This window comes from Ursus americanus, chromosome 14 (genome assembly GCF_024610735.1).
Source record: "Ursus americanus isolate L20-20 chromosome 14, mUrsAme1.1.p, whole genome shotgun sequence".
Classification (NCBI taxonomy): domain Eukaryota; kingdom Metazoa; phylum Chordata; class Mammalia; order Carnivora; family Ursidae; genus Ursus; species Ursus americanus.
In genome coordinates, this window is record NC_142140.1 from 47,380,110 (window position 1) to 47,400,973 (window position 20,864).

The 20,864-nt window shown below is 39.4% G+C and overlaps 1 protein-coding gene across 1 annotated transcript; it reads right to left on the bottom strand.

Annotated features, from left to right (window-relative positions):
• Positions 1-5,129: 5,129 nt before the first annotated feature.
• Positions 5,130-6,068, bottom strand: LOC123779638 (olfactory receptor 7A10-like). Its single transcript, XM_045777958.2, has one exon. It carries the CDS (start codon positions 6,066-6,068, stop codon positions 5,130-5,132), a length of 939 nt encoding a protein of 312 aa, XP_045633914.2.
• Positions 6,069-20,864: the final 14,796 nt, after the last annotated feature.

A 20,864-nucleotide genomic window follows, 5' to 3' on the forward strand; every position in this document is an offset into this window, starting at 1 on the left:
TAATCTGAGTTTATCACCATATAGGAATTGCCTGAATTAATATTGATACAGGTCCATTCTGTGAGGCAACACTAGTGTGAACTCCATTCCCCATGGAGACATGGGGCTTGAAGAATTTAGTGAGCTTCTCAAAGTTATTGTTGCAGAAAGGGGTGGGTTCTGATTGCATTCTGTCAGGTTGCTCCCAGTTTTCAACCTCTGTGCCAGTGGTCCCAAGCAGAGGTGGTCCTTTTCCCCTGGGCACATCTGGCAATGTCTGAGAGACGCTGCTAAACACCTCCACTGAGCAGGAGAGCTCCCAACACAGATAGTGACCCTGCCTCAAAGGTCAGATTGAGAACATGAGAAAACATACTCTAGACCAGCATTTCTCCAACTTTAAACTGCACGTGAATCACCTAGGATTCTGGTTCAAATGGAGATTCTGCTTTAGCAGGTGCTGGTGGGCCCAGCAGTTCAGCGTTTCTAACAAGCTCCTGAGTTGTGTTGATGCTGCAGGTCATGGTCTGTGGACCACTCTGAGTAGCAAGCCTGTGGTCCTGTGATAGAGTAAGGGGCAGGTGGCTGTACGTCTTCCTCAGAAAAAAAGTCATGTTTGCATTAAATTTTGAATGACTAGTGTATCCAGTCATTCTCAGGGCTGTGATAAATTCTGTGTTTCTTATTAGAACCCTTGAGTGGTACCAAATAAAACACTTCTGGAAAAGTCTTTCGAGTAGGCAGAATAAGAGCCTCTTCATTATTACTATTTTTGCCTTTGACACTGTTTCTTTTTTAATTATTATTATGCTAAATTAGCCAACGTATAGAACATTATTAGTTTTTGATGTACTGTTCAGTGATTCATTAGTTGTGTATAACAACCAGTGCTAAGTCATCCACATTCTAGTACCCAGAAATTTTGAATATGTTATTTTTTTTTTTTAGGAAGAGGAAGGTTAAGGTAGCAAATGGAATAAGGGTGCTAAGCAGCTCACCTTAAACTAAGATTGGCCCATTTATGCAGCTGGAACTAATATAATCATCATAGTTCTCTGAATTTGGGAGAGGAAGGCAGAATAGTCAGATCAGAGAGAGATTGAAGATGCCATGTCACTGGTTTTGAAGATGGAGAGAGGGCAGTGAGCCAAAGAATGCTTGTTGTCACTAGAAACTGCAATAGGAAAGAAAAGATTCTCTCCTGGAGCATCTAGAAGGAACCAGGCACTACAGACATCTTGATTTTAGCCCACTGAGTCTTACTTCAGGCTTCTGACCTCGAAAACAGTAAGAGCATAAATTTGTTTTTTGAAGCATCTAGTGTGGTAATTTGTTACAGCAGAGATAGGAATGAAATATAGACATTTATCCAAGAAAATTGTTTTGAAGCAAACAAATTTTGGTTTCTCAATTAATTCATTTCTCTACTCTTGGGTAAGGGTATTTTGTGTTGATAGCCGATCTTAACTGGAAGAAAAAATATAAAGTCTGTTTGGAGCTTCTGCTCCATTGCTTGAATGGAATGGACAAAGTGAATTCCCCATTGCTAAAATATAAATATCACTGACTGACTTTATTTATTTGTTTATTTATTAAAGATTAATTTATTATTTTGGAGAGAGAACGGGCCCATACATGAACAGATGCGGGGCAAAGAAAGAAGGAGTGAGAAGCCTTAAGCAGACTCCTCACTGAGCATGGAGCCTGACATGGTGCTTGAATCCATGCCCTGAGATCATGCTGGGAGCCAAAATCAAGAGTTGGACCCTTAAGTGACTGAGCCATCCAAGTGCCCCTTTTATTTATGTTTGCAGTAATCTTTATGCCCAATGTAGGGCTTCAACTCATGACCCTGAGATCAAGAGTAGCATGCTCCAGCTGCCTGGCTGGCTCTGTGGGTGGAGTGGGTGACTCTTGATCTCAGGATTGTAGGTTTGAGCCCCACATTGTTTAAGCGATTAGTTAAAAACAAAATCTGAGAAACAAACTTAGGGCTTCAGAGGGGAGGGGGGTGGGGGAATGGGATAGGCTGGTGATGGGTAGTAAGGAGGGCATGCATTGCATGGTGCACTGGGTGTTATATGCAACTAATGAATCATTGAACTTTACATCAGAAACCAGGGATGTACTGTATGGTGACTAACATAATATAATAAAAAAACATCAAAAAAATTTACTGATAACCAAAAAAAAAACAAAAACAAAAACCCAAAAAACAAAACAAAACAAAACAAACAAAAAAAAAAACAACAAAATCTTTAAAGAAAAAAAAAAAGAGTTGCTGCTCTGCTGACTGAGCCAGTCAAGTGTCCTGTGACTTTAGATTTAAATATGTTTTTTTAAAAATATAAATTCTGGGGTGCCTGGGTGGCACAGCGGTTAAGCGTCTGCCTTCGGCTCAGGGCATGATCCCGGCATTATGGGATCGAGCCCCACATCAGGCTCCTCCGCTAGGAGCCTGCTTCTTCCTCTCCCACTCCCCCTGCTTGTGTTCCCTCTCTCGCTGGCTGTCTCTATCTCTGTCAAATAAATAAATAAAATATTTAAAATATATATATATATATATATATATATATATATATATATATATATATATATATAAATTATGACTGTGAGCCATTTGTGCATTGAGATTAAAAAAGGAATTCATTACTAAAATTAATGTTTGCCTATTCAAATTTTAGTATTTGTGTCTAAATATCTATATTCTTTTAATTTCATACCTTTTCAAAATTACTCTTTTGATTTCTATCCTCTTCAAATTTCTTTCAGATTTCCTTTCAACACAAAAGATGGGATTATTTAGTATGTGTTATACATACATGTGTAAGAGTGTATTTGTATGAAGTAATGTACAAATGCACAGATACATATATGTACATACACTTCAACCCATGAAAGACTTTTTGGACTCACCAAATATTTCCAAATGCTGTATTTATTCCTAACAACATCCACCTGAATTAGAGATAAGGAAACAGATTTTTCAGGTTTATTACATTTTTTACAATTATATAACAAAACTCTATTTTATTATTTTATTTTTTTAACTTTTATTTTATTTTTTATTTTTTATTATGTTAGTTACCATACAGTACATCATTAGTTTTTCATGTAGAACATGTTCCCTGATTCACTGTTTGCATATAACACCCAGTGCTCCATGCAATATGTGCCCTCCTAATACCCATCACCGGGCTAGCCCATCCACCCACCGCATTCCCTCCAAAACCCTCAGTTTGTTTCCCAGAGTCCATAGTCTCTCATGGTTCATCTCCCCCTTTGTTTTCTCCCTCTTAATTTTCCCCTTCCTTTTCCTAATGTTCTCCCTGTTAGTCCTTATGTTCCACAAATAAGTAAAGCCATATGATAATTGTCTTTCTCTGCTTGACTTATTTCACTTAGCATAATCCCCTCCAGTTCCATCCATGTTGATGCAAATGTTGGGTAGTCATCCTTTCTGATGGCTGAGTAATATTTCATTGTGCATATGGACCACATCTTTATCCATTTGTCTGTTGAAGGGCATCTCGGCTCCTTCCATAGTTATTTGGCTATTGTGGACTATTGTGGACTATTGTGGACATTGCTGCTATGAACATTGGGTGTGTGCATGGCTCTTCTTTCACTACATCTGTATTTTGGGGGTAAATACCTAATAGTGCAATTGTTGGGTCACAGGGTAGCTCTATTTTTAATGTCTTGAGGAACTGCCATACTGTTTTCCAGAGTGGCTGTACCAGCTTGCATTCCTACTAACAGTGTAAGAGGGTTCCTCTTTCTCCACTACCTCACCAACATTTGTTGTTTCCTGTCCTGTTAAATTTTGCCATTCTAATTGGTGTAAGGTGGTATCTCATTGTGGTTTGGATTTGTATTTCCCAGATGGCTAGTGATATTGAGCATTTTTTCAATTTACAATTTCAATGCCATCCCTATTAAAATATCATTGGCATTTTTCAAAGAGCTGGAAAAACAATCCTAAAATTTGTATGGAACCAGAAAAGACCCTGAATCACCAAGGCAATGTTGAAAAAGAAAAGCAAAGCTAGGGGCATCACAATGCCTGATTTCAAGCTATAGGACAAAGCTGTGATTATCAAGGCTACATGGTATTGGCACAAAAACTGACACATAGATTGATTGAACAGAATAGAGGGCCCAGAAATGCATCCTCAACTCTATGGTCAACTAATCTTTGATAAATCAGGAAAACATATCCAATGGACAAAAGACAGTCTCTTCAATAAGTGGTGCTGGGAAACTTGGACAGCTACATATAGAAGAATGAAATTGGACCATTCCCTTACACTATACACAAAGATACATTCAAAATGGATGAAATATCTCAATGTGAGACAGGAATCCATCAAAATCCTAGAGGATAATATAGGCAGTAACCTCTTGGATGTTGGCCACAGCATCTTCTTTAGGACACATATCTAAAGAAAAGGGAAAGAAAAGCAAAAATGAACTTTTGGGACTTCATCAAGATGAAAACTTCTTCACAGCAAAGGAAACAGTCAACAAAACCAAGGGGCAACCCACGGAATGGGAGAAGATATTTGCAAATGACATGTAGATAAAGGGCTGATATCCAAGCTCTATAAAGAACTTCTCAAACTCAACACTCAAAAAACAAATAACCCAGTCAAAAAATGGGCAGAAGACATGAACAGACACTTCTCCAAAGAATATATGAATGAAAAGAAATCATTTTTAAGAATTCAAAGTGTTCTTGTAAAATATATGGAAGTTTCCAAATATTCCTGATGCAAGGTTAGGAAGAACTGTGGGGACATATAAAAATAAACCAAGGAAAAACTGTATGTACATCAGATAGAGCAGAAAGCTTTGTAAATGGAGTATTCTGAAATTGTATAGAGAAGTTGGATTTTAAAAAAATGAAATTTCTGGAAATTTATAGGAGCTAATTCTATTTCACAATGATCAAAAATGATGACTTTGAGCCCTACAATCGAGGTACTTCTTCACCACCAGGACAATTGCCCTTCTATTTATTATTATTTTTTATTATGTTAAGTTAGCCAGCATACAGACATCATCAGTTCTTGAAGTAGTGTTCAAAGATTCATTAGTTGCCTATAACACCCAGTGCTCATCACAACACGTACCCTCCTTAATACCCATCACCTGGCTATAGTTGCCCTCCTGAAGAATCTTATCAGAGCCTCCTTTATGTCTTTGTTCCTCAGGCTGTAGATGAAGGGGTTCAGCATGGGCGTGACCACCGTGTACATTACTGAGGCTACTGTTCTTCCATGGGAGCTCTGGGTAACAGCAGAGCTAAGGTACACTCCCAGGACCGTACAATAAAATAAGGAAACAACTGAGAGGTGAGATGCACAGGTGGAAAATGCTTTATACTTGCCCTGAGCTGATGAGATTCTATATATGGAGGAAATAATCTTAGAATATGAATAAAGGATCCCAGAGAGGGGACCACAAGCCAGGACCACAACTGAAACATACATCACTGTGTCATTAAGAAAGTTATCAGAACAGGCAAGTTGGATCATCTGATGGATTTCACAGAAAAAGTGGGGGATTTCCACCTCTGAACAGAAGGAGAGCGTCAAAACCATTAAACTCTGTATTAAAGAATTCAGGGCACTCATGATCCAGGACAGCAGAGCCAGGAGTCCACAGAGCCAGGGGTTCATGATGACCGTGTAGTGGAGGGGGTGGCAGATGGCCACGAAGCGGTCATAGGCCATCACGGCCAGGAGAAAGTCTTCCCAGCCTGCAAAGAGTAGGGAAAAGCAGATCTGGCTAATACATCCTGTATAGGTTATAACTTTGCTGTGTGTCTGTATATTCACCAGCATCTTTGGGATGATGGTAGAGGTGACACAGATGTCTACAAAGGACAGGTTGGCCAGGAAGAAGTACATGGGGGTGTGGAGGTGGGAGTCAGAGCTGACGGCCAGGATGATGAGCAGGTTTCCAAACACAGTGATCACATACATGGAGAGGAAAAGCCCGAATAGGAGGTGCTGCAGTTCTGGTTTGTTTGATAATCCCAGAAGAAGAAATCCTGAAATGTGGGTATCATTGCCTGGTCCCATGTGGTGGTTTGATGACTAGAAATTAGGAAAAAAGTGATTAATTTTAATACAAATGAACATTAGTAACATGGTAGAAATGCTATAACTTCAATGACATGTGGGAATAAAAGCAGGCATAAAATAAAGTGGATAGGGTGTTATCTTTACTGGGAGTTCAGGAACATGTAAAACAACATGACACTTGACAAGAAACCTTAGGGAAATCTGCATGGGAGATAGAATTAACTAGGGATGTGTGTGCCCTGTAAGAGAAAGGGCCAGTGCAATGTCCCTGAGGAAGTCACCTGTTTTGATCCCTGGAGGGATATCCAGGACTCAAAATGGAGCCAGTGTAGTCAGGAGAGGAGCAAGAGGGAGAGTGATGAGAGGTGGTGTCAGGGAAAGTTGAGGAATGAGGTGACCTCCTTGCTACAGGTGAGACTTGAAGACACAGGAGTTCTTCATTCACATGGTGTTCCTGGCACTTCATTAATTTGTTTCCAAGAAATCCTGTCAACAAAAATGGATCCATTCCTTATTTCCAGGTGTTGGTTAACATCCTGGAGTCTGCATTTTAAGGGTCCCATTTTGGCACACTATGGAGTCCTGGGACCATGTGACTACTAGGCTCTTCTCACCTCCATCTACACTATATTAGGAAAGAAATGTACTAGTTAAGCTCCCAACATCAAATTATCATTACTCTAGTGAATATAGAAAAGTCCCCAAATTCCAGGTGGTAAGACACCCATGAACATGTAACTTGGTGCTCTATTTTAATATGACCATTTTGTTCTGTATTTTGAGAAGTATAAAAAATTTAAAGTAAGAGAAAAAGAAGAAGGGAGAGAAGGGTCTAATAAGCCCAGGTGGTTCATGAGAGATCATGTTGATGAGAAAGCTTCCCTGGTTCTGGTTGCATTCCAACCCTAGGTGTATCCCCTTGATGCCCAAAATAACTAACAAAGCAGCAAAAACCCACTTGTCCGAAAGAGACAAGAGTGATATATTTATGGTGTCAAGACATCTCAATGTATGAACACCCACTAGAAATATGAGCGAAAGGAAAAATTCCATAATTGACAAAAGGAAATATATAATCTACAAAAATAGTGGTGATATATCAAGAAGAAATGATAAAACACTTTCCTAAATGATATTAAATGCAAAATTTTGGAATCAGTGTAGGAGTTTTGAATCTTGTTATCTACCACACAGTAGCTGTTTGAATTTGGGAGACAATAAATCCTTCCTAAAATGGTAATATTCTCACTGGAAGAATGGGGATAAGTGGTATCCCTTCTCCTAAGGTGGTCGACAGATTTAGTTCTTACATGTAAGATGCTGAGCATAGTTCCTTCCTGTTACTATTTGAATTGTTATTCTCTTTGTTCAGTGCTGTTTCTATGTGTGTGTGTGTGTGTGTGTGTGTGTGTGTGTGTGTGTGTGTGTGTATACATGAGGATTTGTGTGTTTCCATGTGCACACATGCTTGATCTTAATGTAAAAGGCATGATTACTATGCACAGTAAACAAAAAAAAAATTGGAATCCACAGCAGTAAAGGAAAAAAAAATGGTTTTAATAGAAGGTCAGTGGCTTCTAATGTGGGAAAGACAGTATGAAGAGTCCACCAGAATCAGGTTGCAGAGGGAAAAGGCAGTGAGTCAGGTGCTGATGTTTCATCAGACTCCAAGGAGCCCATGCTGACCTCTCTGCAGGCCTCATCATGAGGGCCACCTCACACCCCTGATCTAAGTGTCATTCTTGTCCCTATGCCCTGTTTATTTGACCACACTTGTTTTTATGTGTCCTGAGAATGGGTGAGGCTGGCTCTTCTCTGACTTTTCTTGGTGGCATTTATTCCTTTTGTTATCTTGGGCTTTTGAGTTTGATCTTTGTTTGACACAAAATCCAATGGGTACATGCCTGTCCTGGTTCTCTGTTCCTTGTCTGCCATGCAGAAACCTTCCCAGACCATACCCTGCAATATCTGGCATGTTCCGTGACAATCTACTCACTTTCTGTTTATGATTTATCCTTGAAGACCCAATGTCAAATAAGCACTTAGCTCCCTGTTCTCCATTCTAATATATGATCCAAAGGAGCAGGGCCTCACCTGGTTTGTTCATGTCTTTTGTTGACAAACGTTGCATTTGTATAGAAACAAGTTTTAAGAAAATGAGAATTTATTAAATAAAAAGAATGGTAGGGAAAATAAAATCATGTTAAAGATGGTGGACTCAAATAACTGTTTTCAACAAAACTGAACAATATTCTAACAATAACATCTTACAGAAATGATATTACTCAGCCATCAGAAAGATTACCCAACATTTGCAGCAACATGGATAGGACTGGAGATTATGCTAAGTAAATAAGGCAAGCAGAGAAAGACAGTTATCGTATGGTTTCACTCATTTATGGAACATAAGAAGTAGGAAGATCGGTAGGAGAAGGAAGCGAAGAATGAAGGGGGGGTGAACAGAAGGGGGAATGAACCATGAGAGACTATGGACTCTGGGAAACAAGCTGAGGGCTTCAGAGGGGAAGGGGTGGGGGACTGGGATACGCCAGTGATGGGCATTAAGGAGGGCATGTATTGCATGGAGCACTGGGTGTTATATGCAAATAATGAATCATCGAACTTTACATGAAAAACTAAGGATGTACTGTATGGTGACTAACGTAACATAATAAAAAATTATTATTAAAAAAAACAATACCAACCTTCACATCAATTTCAGTCGGTATTTCAGGATGAAATGGTTAAAAGCTTGGAAATAAATAATAGGAAGATATTCTTTATAATACATAGTACAAGAAACAGTAGCTAAAGTTATAATTTTATTGTATGTAAACTAAATGGACTGAATCATGCTTATGAAAAAGATGCAGGGGATCTTTAGTTGAATACAAAAGAACATGTTTCACATAAGGACAGCATGTGATTGTTATTTTAAAACACCGATCTAACTCCAGAATATAAAATGGTAGAAATAAGGACAGTTAGATGTGCAATAAGATGAGAATATGTGTAAAAAGCAATTCTTACTACTAAAGATGAAGAAGAATTTCAGTGTTTTTTAAAGCAATGAGGGGGACACAATGTGACCAACTGACAGACTTGATCACATAAAATATGTAGGCTCTCACTCCATCCCATAAATACATCTCTACAGAATACAAGGATTAAGTGGCAAACAGCAACTTGGTGAAAAAATTGTCATTCTTTTCTTGAAAGGATGGGATTCAAACACAATAAAAACACACAGATCCCAGTACATGAAAGCAATGTACTTGCAAAAACAATTTGCCTATCTGAAGTAAATGGCTAACAAAGTCAAAAATATATTGAGCCTCCTTGGTAATAAAATAGTTGCAAAGTGATGCTCCTTGGCATATCCCTTCTTGCATATTAGGTACATTTTTTTTTTCTCAGTGAATAGCAGTGGGAGAGATAAGACTGTGAAATGCATGCCTTAAAAACTGCCATTACTAGGTAGCATTTACTTCCATAGGTCTGGATCCTTCTAATAAATACAGAACAAGCTAAATGCATCCCACCTGAAAATTTTTTAAAAAATGCTGTCCCTCCACTGCTCACACATCCAAGCCTAATATTTTGTTTTCCTACTCCCCTTGGCTGCAAAACTCCTTGAACATGTTTTAATTTCACTGGAACCACTTTATGCCCCTCATTCCTTCCTCTGTCTCATCCAACTGGACTTTTATTCAGACCATGTATCATTAGCAATGATCCCTGTATGGTGAGTCCAACCAACACTTATTTTTAAATATATTAAGTAAATTATTTTTAAACTTAATAATCAACCTAGCAAATAAACATGTAATCTCTTGGCTCTGGGATAAGCTGGTTGGGCTCTCAGGTGACCTCGGGTAAATGTTCTCAGGTTCCATTCTCTCTGACCCTTTTCTGAAATACCTGCTGAGCTCTGAGACTCACCTGGTTGGGGGTCTATAAGATGAAAGTCTCTGCGTGGAGGTCCCAGTTCATCCCTGGGTGGTTGATACTGAAAACTGAAACTCTGTTCCCAGACATTACAGGAGGAAAGAGTGAAGCATGAGTCCCCCAGCCAGACTTAGGAGCTCAAAAGCAACAACCATATTCTTTCCTGCACAAGGATGCACCATGGCCAGGGACTGAAGCAGAGGAGATATTTATAGCTCCCTGTGTCTGCTCATTAGGCACTGTTTCCATTGTTACTCCAACTTTTGAACAGATTATTTCCCCCTGGGTCTCTGGTCTGGACAGAAACAAAGGTTTTTCCTGCCAATTCTCTGTTCCCAGGAGACCAGATTAGAAGTCAGGTGTATCCAGTTATTATTACTTCTTCTCCATGATCTTGCCTGCCTTCCAGAGTTTTAACCTCCATGCATTATATCCAAATTTTGAGTTAATGTTTTCTCCAAATCTAAGACTGAGGAACCTGCTTAACCAGGTCTCATGGGTAGAGATCTCCTCATATCTCTAGGAAATTGCTATTCCCCTCTTCGACAAGAGAGGGAGTACCTTAATTAGCTATAAACATGTGGGTACTCTGCCCTTGTTTGCCTGATGGTTTTGACTAATCAATTGCTGATTCATGGTGATAACACAAATTCAGAGCTTCCATTTAGTGCTCCGTTTTCAAATGTTTGTTAATTATGAGATAGTTAGATCTTTTAATGTACCATACCCTGAAATGAGAATCCTAGGTGGGTTGTTTGATTTCATTTTTGCAAGAGTCCATGCTGTAAGGTCTTATAATGAACCTTAATCTACATTTGTAAAAGCGGAGCTCAGAATTGTGAAATTAGCTATCCAGAGTTATGAGCTGAGGGAGGGATGAGTTTTGACTGGAACTCCACCAAGATACTTCCAGTTTGCATGCCCTAGATCAATTGTTCTCAAGCAGGGGATTTTTGCCTCCAGACAACACTTGACAATTATGGAGAAATCTTGGGTTGTCATAACTATGGATGTCTACTGGCACCTAGTGGGTTGAGGCCACGGTTGATGCCCCACATCCTACAATGCACAGTATGGCCCCCAATACAAGGAATTATCTAGCACAGATGTCAACAGTGGAGAGGTTAAGAAACTCTTTTCTAGACAAGAACTTCTCCAACATTAACATGTGTTTGAATCACTTGAGGATCCTGTTCAAATTCCGAACAAAGTTTGTGGATGAGGTTCAGAAGTCCTGTAATTGTAACTGCTTCCCAGTTGATACTGATGCCATCAGTCCTGGTCTGTGGACCACTCTTTGAGTATTAAGACCATGTTTCAGTGTTTGATTCAGGGATAATTGATTTTAGACCTCCTCTACCCAGAATCCTCATGCTCACCTCAGGTCTGACCTTAGGTGGTCACATGATGGACTCAGTAGTTGAACTTGTGCATGCCTCTTGAGTATTTTCCCCATTAGCTGTGCTGTCTCTGGTTGAGATGATGCCAGATGGAAGAGATGCATAGGGCAGGATGCATGGGGGAGATGCATGGGGAAAGGGTGTGGGGCTTCCATGCCTTCTCCAGATACACCACTCTATCAGTCTCCATGTGTCCACCAACCTGAAAGCTCTCTGAACCATCCTTTTGGGTTTCATGGAAACTTCATGATATAGACATGATTAAATCATTGGCCATTGGTGATTAGACTGCATTTCCAGCCTCTCACACATCCTAGGAGGTCAGGGGGTGGGAACTAAAATTCTGAATCTGTAATTACATGGTTGGTCCTCCTGGCAAGCAGCTTTTCTCCATAGGTACTTTTCCAAAGTCACCTCGTTAACCTAGAAAAGGCATCTTTATGGCTCTCGTCACTTAGGAAATTTGAAGTTTTAGAAACTCTGTGCCAGAAATGGGGATGAAGACCAAATGTGTGCATGTGTGTGTGTGTGTGTGTGTGTGTGTGTGTGTATTTAATTTATTATGATACATTAGTGACCATACAGTACATCATTTGTTTTTGTTGTAGTGTTCCATGATTCATTGTTTGTGTATAACACCCAGTGCGCCATGCAATATGTGCCCTCCTTAATACCCGTCACTGGGCCAGGCCATCCCCCCACTCCCCTCCCCTCTAAAACCCTAGTTTGTTTCCTGGAGTCCATAGTCTCTCGTGGTTAATTTCCCCCTCTGTTTACCCCCCCTTCATTTTTCCCTTCCTTCTCCTACCGATCTCCCTGCTATTCCTTATGTTCCACAAATGAGTGAAACCATATGATAATTGTCTTTCTCAGCTTGACTTATTCACTTAGCATAATGTCCTCCAATCCCATCCATGTTGATGCAAATGTTGGGTAATCATTCTTTCTGATGGCGGTGTTATATTCCATATTATGTATCAACCACATCTTCTTTATCCATTCATCTGTTGATGGGAATCTCAGCTCCTTCCACAGTTTAGCTATTGTGGACAATGCTGCTATGAACATTGGGGTGTCTATGGTCCTTCTCTTCACTACATCTCTATCTTTGGGGTAAATACCCAGTAGTCCAATTGCTGGGTCATAGGAGAGCTCCACTTTTAACATCTTGAGGAACTTCCATACTGTTTTCCAGTGGCTGTACCAGCTTGCATTCTCACCAACAGTGTCAGATGGTTCCCCTTTCTCCACATCCTCTCCAACATTAGTTTCCTGCATGTCAATTTTTGCCATTCTAACTGGTGTAAGGTGGTATCTCATTGTGGTTTTGATTTGAATTTCCCTGATGACTAGTGATCTTGAACATTTTTTCATGTGTCTGTTTGCCATTTGTGTGTCTTCTTTGGACAAGTGTCTGTTCATGTCTTCTGCCTATTTTTGACTTGATTATTTGTTTTTTGGTGTTGAGTTTGAGAAATTTTTTTATAGATCTTGGATACTAGCCCTTTATCTGTAGTGTCATTTGCAAATATCTTCTCCCATTCTGTGGGTTGCTTCTTTGTTTTGTTGACTGTTTCCTTTGCTGTGCAGAAGCTTTTTATCTTGATGAAGTCCCAAAGGTTCATTTTTGCTTTTCTTTCCCCTGCTTTCAGAGACGTGCCATGAAAGAAGTTGCTGTGGGTAATGTCGAAGAGGTTACTGTCTATGTTCTCTAGGATTTTGATGGATTCCTGTCTCACATCTGAGGTCTTTCATCCATTTTGGGTTTCTCTTTAAACCAAAGACTATAATAAGAGATGTAGTGGGACACTATATTGTTCATAAAGGGTCTATACAATAAGAAGATCTAACATTTGTAAATATCTATGCTTCCAACATCAGAGCAGCCAATTATATAAACCAATGAATAACCAAAATAAAGAAACACATTGACAGTAATACATTAATAGTAGGAGACCTCAACTGACAGCAATGGACAAATCATCCAAGCAGAAGATCAAGAAAGAAACAAGAGCTTTGAGTTACACATTGGACCAGATGGATTTTGTAGATATATACAGATCATTCCACCCTAAAACAACAGAATACTCATTCTTCTTGAGTGCACATGGAACTTTCTCCAGAATAGACCATATGCTGGGTCACAAATCAGTCTCAACTGATACCAAAAGATTGAGATTATTCCCTGCATGTTATCAGACCACAATGCTTTGGAACTCAAACTCAATCACAGGAAAAAATTGGAAGGAACTCAAACACTTGGAAGTTAAAGAGCATCCTGATAAAGAATGAATGGGTCAACAAGGAAATTAAAGAAGAACTTAAATAATTCATGGAAACTAATGAGAATGCAAACACATCAGTCCAAAACCTATGGGATATGGCAAAGGCAGCCCTAAGAAGGAAATACATAGCTATCCAAGCCTCTCACTAAAAAATTAGAAAAATCCCAAATGCACAAGCTAACCATACCCCTAAAGGAGCTGGAGAAGGAACAGCAAATAAAACCTAAACCAAGCAGGAGAAGAGAAATAATAAAGATTAGAGCAGAGATCAAGGAAATAGAAACCAGAAAAAGAGTAGAGCAGATCAACGAAACTAGAAGCTGGTTCTTTGAAAGAATTAATAAGATTGATAAACCACTGGCCAGACTTATACAAAAGAAAAAAAAAACGACCCAAATTAATAAAATTATACATAAAAGGGGAGAGATCATGACTAACACCAAGGAAATAGAAACAATTATTAGACATTTTTATCAGCATCTATATGCCAAAAAAATCAAGCAACCTGGAAGAAGTGGATGCCTTCCTGGAAACCTATAAACTACCAAGACTAAAACAGGAAGAAATTGATTATTTAAACAGACTGATGAATTATGAAGAGATTGAAGTAGTGATCAAAAACCTCCCCCAAAAACAAGAGTCCAGGGCCTGACGGATTCCCCCAGGAATTCTACCAAACATTCAAAGAAGAAATAATACCTATTATCCTGAAGCTGTTTCAAAAAATAGAAACTCATTCTATGAGGCCAGTATTACCTTGATCCCCAAACCAGGCAAAGACCCCATCAAAAAGGAGAATTAGAGACCGATATCCCTGATGAATATGGACACCGACATTCTCAACAAAATCCTAGCTAATAGAATCCAACAGTACATTAAAAGGATTATCCATCAAGACCAAGTGTTATTCAACCCGGGGATGCAATGTGGTTCAACATTCACAAATCGATTAGTGTGATATATCACATTAATAAGAGAACAGACAAGAACCATATGATCCTCTCAATTGATGCAGAAAAGGCATTTGACAAAATACAGCATCCTTTCCTGATTAAAACCCTTCAGAGTGTAGGGATAGAGGGTACATTCCTCAATCTCATAAAAACCATCTATGAAAAGCCTACAGCAAATACCATTCTCAATGGGGAAAAGCTGAGAGCCTTTCCCTTAAGATCAGGAACACAACAAGGATGCCCATTCTCACCATTATTGTTCAACATAGTACTAGAAGTCCTAGCAACAGCAATCAGACAACAAAAAAGAATAAAAGGTATTCAAATTGACAAAGAAGAAGTCAAACTCTCTCTCTTTGCAGATGACATGATACTTTATATGGAAAACCGAAAAGACTCCACCCCCAAACTATTAGAAGTTATAGAGCAATTCAGTAATGTGGCGGGATACACAATCAATGCTCAGAAATCAGTTGCATTTCTATACACGAACAATGAGACTGAAGAAAGAGAAATTAGGGAATCAATTCCTTTTACAATACCATCAAAAACCACAAGATATCTTGGAATAAACCTAACCAGAGAGGTAAAGGATCTATACTCTAGAAACTACAGATCACTTATGAAAGAAATTGAAGAAGACATACAAAGATGGAAAAACATTCCATGCTCATGGATTGGAAGAATAAACGTAGTTAAAATGTCTATGCTACCCAGAGAAATCTACACTTTCAATGAAATCCTGATCAAAATACCAATGCCATGTTTCAAAGTGCTGGAATAAACAGCCTAAAATTTGTGTGGAACCAGAAAAGACCCCGAATCACCAAGGAAATGTTGAAAAAGAAAAACAAACCTGGGGGCATCACGTTGCCTGATTTCAAGCTATATTACAAAGCTGTGATCAACAAGACAGGATAGTGCTGGTGCAAAAACAGACACGTAGACCAGTGGAACAGAATAGAGACTCCAGAAATGGACCCTCGACTCTGTGGTCAACTAATCTTGCAAGCTGGTACAGCCACTTTGAAAAATAGTATGGAGTTTCCTCATGATGTTAAAAATAGAGCTCCCATATGACCCAACAATAGCACTAGTAGGTATTTACCCCAAAGATATAGATGTAGTGAAAAGAAGGGGCAACTGCACCCCAATGTTCATAGCAGCAACGTATACAATAGCTAAACTGTGGAAGGAGCTGAGTTGCCCTTCAACAGATGAATGGATAAAGAAGATGTGGTGCATATATACGATGGAATATTACTCAGCCATCAGAAAAGATGAATACCCACCATTTGCCTCGACATGGATAGACTGGAGGAGATCATGCTATCTGAAATAGCTCAAGCAGAGAATGACAATTATCTTAAAGTTTCACTCATATGTGGAACACAAGGAATAGCATGGAAGACCATAGAGGAAAGGAGGGAAAACTGAAGGGGGGAAATTAGAGAAAGAGAGAGAGAGAGAGAGAGAGAGAGACAAACCATGAGAGACTAGGGACTGCGGGAAACAAACTGAGGCTTTCAGAGGGGAGGGGGTTCTGAGGATGGGAGAGCAAGGTGATGGGTATTAGGAGGGCTTATGTTGTGATGAACACTAGGTGTTATATGCAACTAATGAATCATTGAACACTACATCAGAAACTAATGATGTACTATATGGTGCCTAACTGAACATAATGAAAAAAAAAAGACTAGGAGAAAACTCAAAATTGGGATAATATGCAAGGAGGTTAGAGTTCTGGAAGGCGTGCAAGATCATGAGAAGAAGTAAGGAAAACTGGATTCACCTGACTTCTAATCTGGCCACTTGGTAACAGAATTAGCAGGAAAGAATTTCCTTTCTGTTCAGGCCAGTGGCCCATGGGGAAATTATATGCTCAGAAGTGGGAGTACGATGGAATCATTGCCTAATGAGCAGACACAGGGAGCTGTAAATATCTCGTCTGCTGCAGTCCCTGGCCATGGTCCACACTTGTGCAGGGACAAAACATGATTGCTACTTTGGGGTTCTTAAGTCGAGCTGGGGGATCCATGCTTCATTCCTTCCTGCTGTCCTGTCTGTTAACAAAGCTTTGGTCTCTCTGATCAAGCATCCAGGGATGAATTGGGACCTCCACATGCAGACTTTCATCTTATAGACCCCATCCAGGTGAGTCTCAGAGCCAGCAGGTATTTCAGGAAAGGGTCAGAGAGAATGGAACCTGGGAACCTTTACCTGAGGTCACCTGAGAGCCTAACCAGCCTATCCCAGAGCCAAGCGATTGCATGTTTATTTGCTGGGTTGACTACAAAGTTTAAAAATATTTATTTAATATATTTTTAAAAGATGTGTTCATGGTGGGAAGTCCAGTTGGACGAGACAGAGAAAGGAATGGGTAGTGTAAAGTGCTTCCAGTGAAATTAGAACATATTCAAAGAGTTTTGCAGCTAAGGTGAGTAGGAAAACAGAGTTTTAGGCTTGGAGGTATGAGCAGTAGATGGAGAGTATTTTCTAAAATTTTTCAGATGGGGTGCATTTAGCTTGTTCTGTATTTATTAGAAAGATCCAGGTCCGTGGAGGTAAATACTATCTTGTGACAGCTGTTTTTGAGACATACATTTCACAGTATCATCTCTTCCATTGGTATTCACTGGGGGAAAAATGTACTTAATATGCATGAAGGGATATACCAAGGGGCATTACTCTGCAAGTATTTTATTACCAAGGAGGCTGAATATATTATTGTTTTGTTTGCCATTTACTTCCTACATGCAAATTGTTTTTGCAAGTACATTGCTTTCATATACTGGGATCTGTGTGTTTTTATTGTGTTTTGATTGCATTCTTTCTTTTTCTTTTAATTATGTTCTGTTAGTTACCATTTGGTACATCATTAGTTTTTTATGTAGTGTTCAATGGTTCATTAGTTGTGTGTAACACCCAGTGTTCATCTCAACATGTGCGCTCCTTAATACCCATCACCCCAGTACCACATCCCCCAGTACCACCCCTCCCTCTGGAACCCTCAGTTTGTTTCCTGGAGTCCATAGTCTTTCACGGTTTGACTCGCTCTGATTCCACCCCTCCAGTTTTCCCTCCCTTCCCCTAAGAGTGGTAATGTTTTCACCAAGTTTGCTGTTTTCCACTTAATCCTTGTATTGTGTTTAGATGTATTTATGGGATCGAGTGAGAGCCTACATACTTTGTGAGGTCCAATCTAACAGTTGGTCACATCGTGTTCCCCTCATTGCTTTTAAACATTGAAATTCTTCTGCATCCTTAGTAGTAAGAACTGTTTTTTATACATATTGTCACCTTATTGCACATCCCATTGTTGTTATTTCTACCATTTTGTATTTTGGAATTAGATCTGTTTTTGTTAAAATAGCAATCACCTCCTGTCATTATGTGAAACAGGCTCTTTTGTATTCAACTAACGATCCCTCCATCTTTTTCATAAGCATGATTGAGTCCATTTTTGGTTACATACAGTCAAATTATAACTTAAGCTACTGCTTCCTGGACTGTGTGTTTAAAAAGAATGTTTTCCCTTTCTTTTACTTCCAAGCCTTTAGCCATTTCAGCCTAAATTAAAGACCCATATTGATGTGACTGTTGCTGCTTTATATCTTTTCTGTAAGATGTTAGTATTAGATATTATTCAGTTTTGTTGAAGAGTTATTTGAATCCACCATATTTAACATGATTTTATTTTCCCTAACATTCTTTCTATCTAATAAATTCACATTTTCTTAAAACTTGTTTCTTTTTTAAATAATTTTTATTTTGTTATATTAGTCACCATACAGTACATCCCCAGTTTTTGATGCAATGTTCCATGATTCATTATTTGCATATAACACACAGTGCACCATGCAATACGTGCCCTCCTTAATACCCATTACGGGCCTACCCCAACCTCCCATCCCCCTCCCCTCTGAAGCCCTCAGTTTGTTTCCCAGAGTCCACAGTCTCTCATGGTTCATTCCCCCTTCTGTAAAACTTGTTTCTATACAAATGCACACCTTTGTGAACGCAAAGGCGTGAACAAAGCAGGTGAGGCCCCTGCTCCTTTGCAACATAGATTATAATGGAGAGCAGGGAACTAAGTGTTCATATGATACAGGGTCTTCAAAGATAAATCATATACAGAGAGGGGATGGATTGTCACAGAACATGCCAGATTTCGCAGAGTATGGTCTGGGAAGGTTTCTGCATGTCAGACAAGGAACAGAGAATCAGGACAGTGCATACTCATTGGATTTTGTATCCAACAAGGACCAAACCCCAAAGTCCAAGATAACAAGGAAATGAATGACAGCAAGGAAAGTAAAAGAAGAGCCAGTCTTATCCATTCTTGGGCCACATAAAAAGAAGTGTGGTCAAATAAACAGGGCATGGGAACAGGAATGACAATTAGATAGGGGCCTGAGGTGGACCCCATGATGAAGCCCGTGGGTCAGTCAGCACAGGCTCCCTAGTCTCTGGTGTAACATCAGCACCCATCCTGACTGCCTTTTCCCTCTGCAATCCGGTCTTCAAAGGGACTCTTCTCTCATACTGTTTCTCCCACATTAGCAGGCACAAGCCCTCTATTAAACAATTTTCACCCTTCACTGCAGTAGATTCCAACTTTTTTTAACTGTCCACAGTAAACGTGCCTTTACATTATGATCAAGCATGTGTGCACATGCGAACACACAAATCTACATGTATGTACACACACACACATAAAACACAACTGAACAAAGAGAATAACCATTCATATACTAACAGGAAGGAACTATGCTCAACTTTTTACATATATGGACTCAATAGGTCAACCACCTTAGAAGGATGGATATGACTACATGCACCATTCTGGTGAGAATATTAACATTTTAGAATGAATTGTTTGTCTTCCAAATTCAAACAGCCCACATGTGGTAGATCCAAGACTCAACACTCATTCACTGATTCCAAAATATTGCATTTAATGTGATATAGAAAAGTCTTTTTCCATTTCATCTTCATAAATAACCACTTTTTTGTACATTGTGTATTTCTTTTTGTCAATTGTGGATTTGTTCATTTTACTCATATTTCTAGTGGAAGTTCATACATTGAGGGCTCTTGACATCATAAATATATCACTCTTTTCTCTTTTGGAAAAATTGGGGGGTTTGCTGCTTTATTAATTATTCTGGGCACCAAGGGGATATATTTAGGGTTGGAATGCTGCCAGACTCAGGGAAGTTTTCTCATCATCACGATCTCTCAGTGACCGCTTGGGCTTATTAGATCTTTCTCCCCCCTTCCTTTTCTCTGTCTCTTTTTAGATTTTTATATTTCTCTAAATACAGGACAAAATGGTCATTTAAAATGGAGGATCAAGTTACATGTTCATGGGAGTCTTACCACCTGGAATTTGGGTACTTTTCTATAATTTTTAGGGCAATGAGAATTTGATGTTGAGAGCTTAAAGAGTATGATTTCTTTCTTAAATATTGTAGCTGGGGGTGAGAAGAGCCTGGTAGTCTCATGGCTCCAGGAGTCTGTAGTGTGCCAAAATGGGACTCTTGAAATAGGGATACCAGAATGCTAACCAACACTTAGAAATAAGGAAAGGATCCTTTTAAAAAAATTTTTTATTATGTTATGTTACTCACCATAATACATCATTAGTTTTTGATGTAGTGTTCCATGATTCATTGTTTGCTCCATGCAGTACATGCCCTCCTTAATACCCATCACCAGGCTAGCCCTTCCTCCCATCCCCTCCCATCTAAAACCCTCAGATTGTTTTCTGGAGTCCATACTCTCTCATGGTTCATCTCCCCCTCCGATTCCCCCTCCCTTCATTTTTCAGATCCATTTTTTAAAAGATTTTATTTATTATATATTTGAGAGAGAGAGAGATTGAAAGCATGAGTGGGGGGAGGGGTAGAGGAAGAGGGAGAAGCAGACTCCCCAATAGGCAGGGAGCCCTGCAGTGTGCTCCATTCCAGGACCTTGGGATCATGACCTGAGACAAAGGCAGCTGCTTCCCTGACTAAGCCACCCTGGCACCTGGTTAGGGATCCATTTTTATTGACAGAACTCCTTGTAAACAAAAAATGAAGTGTAAGGAACACCAAATGAAATGAGGACTTCCTGTGTCTTGAAGTCTCCACTACAGCGGGGAGGCCATCTTGTTCCTCAACCTTCCCTAACATAACCTCTCATCACTCTCCCTCTTGCTCT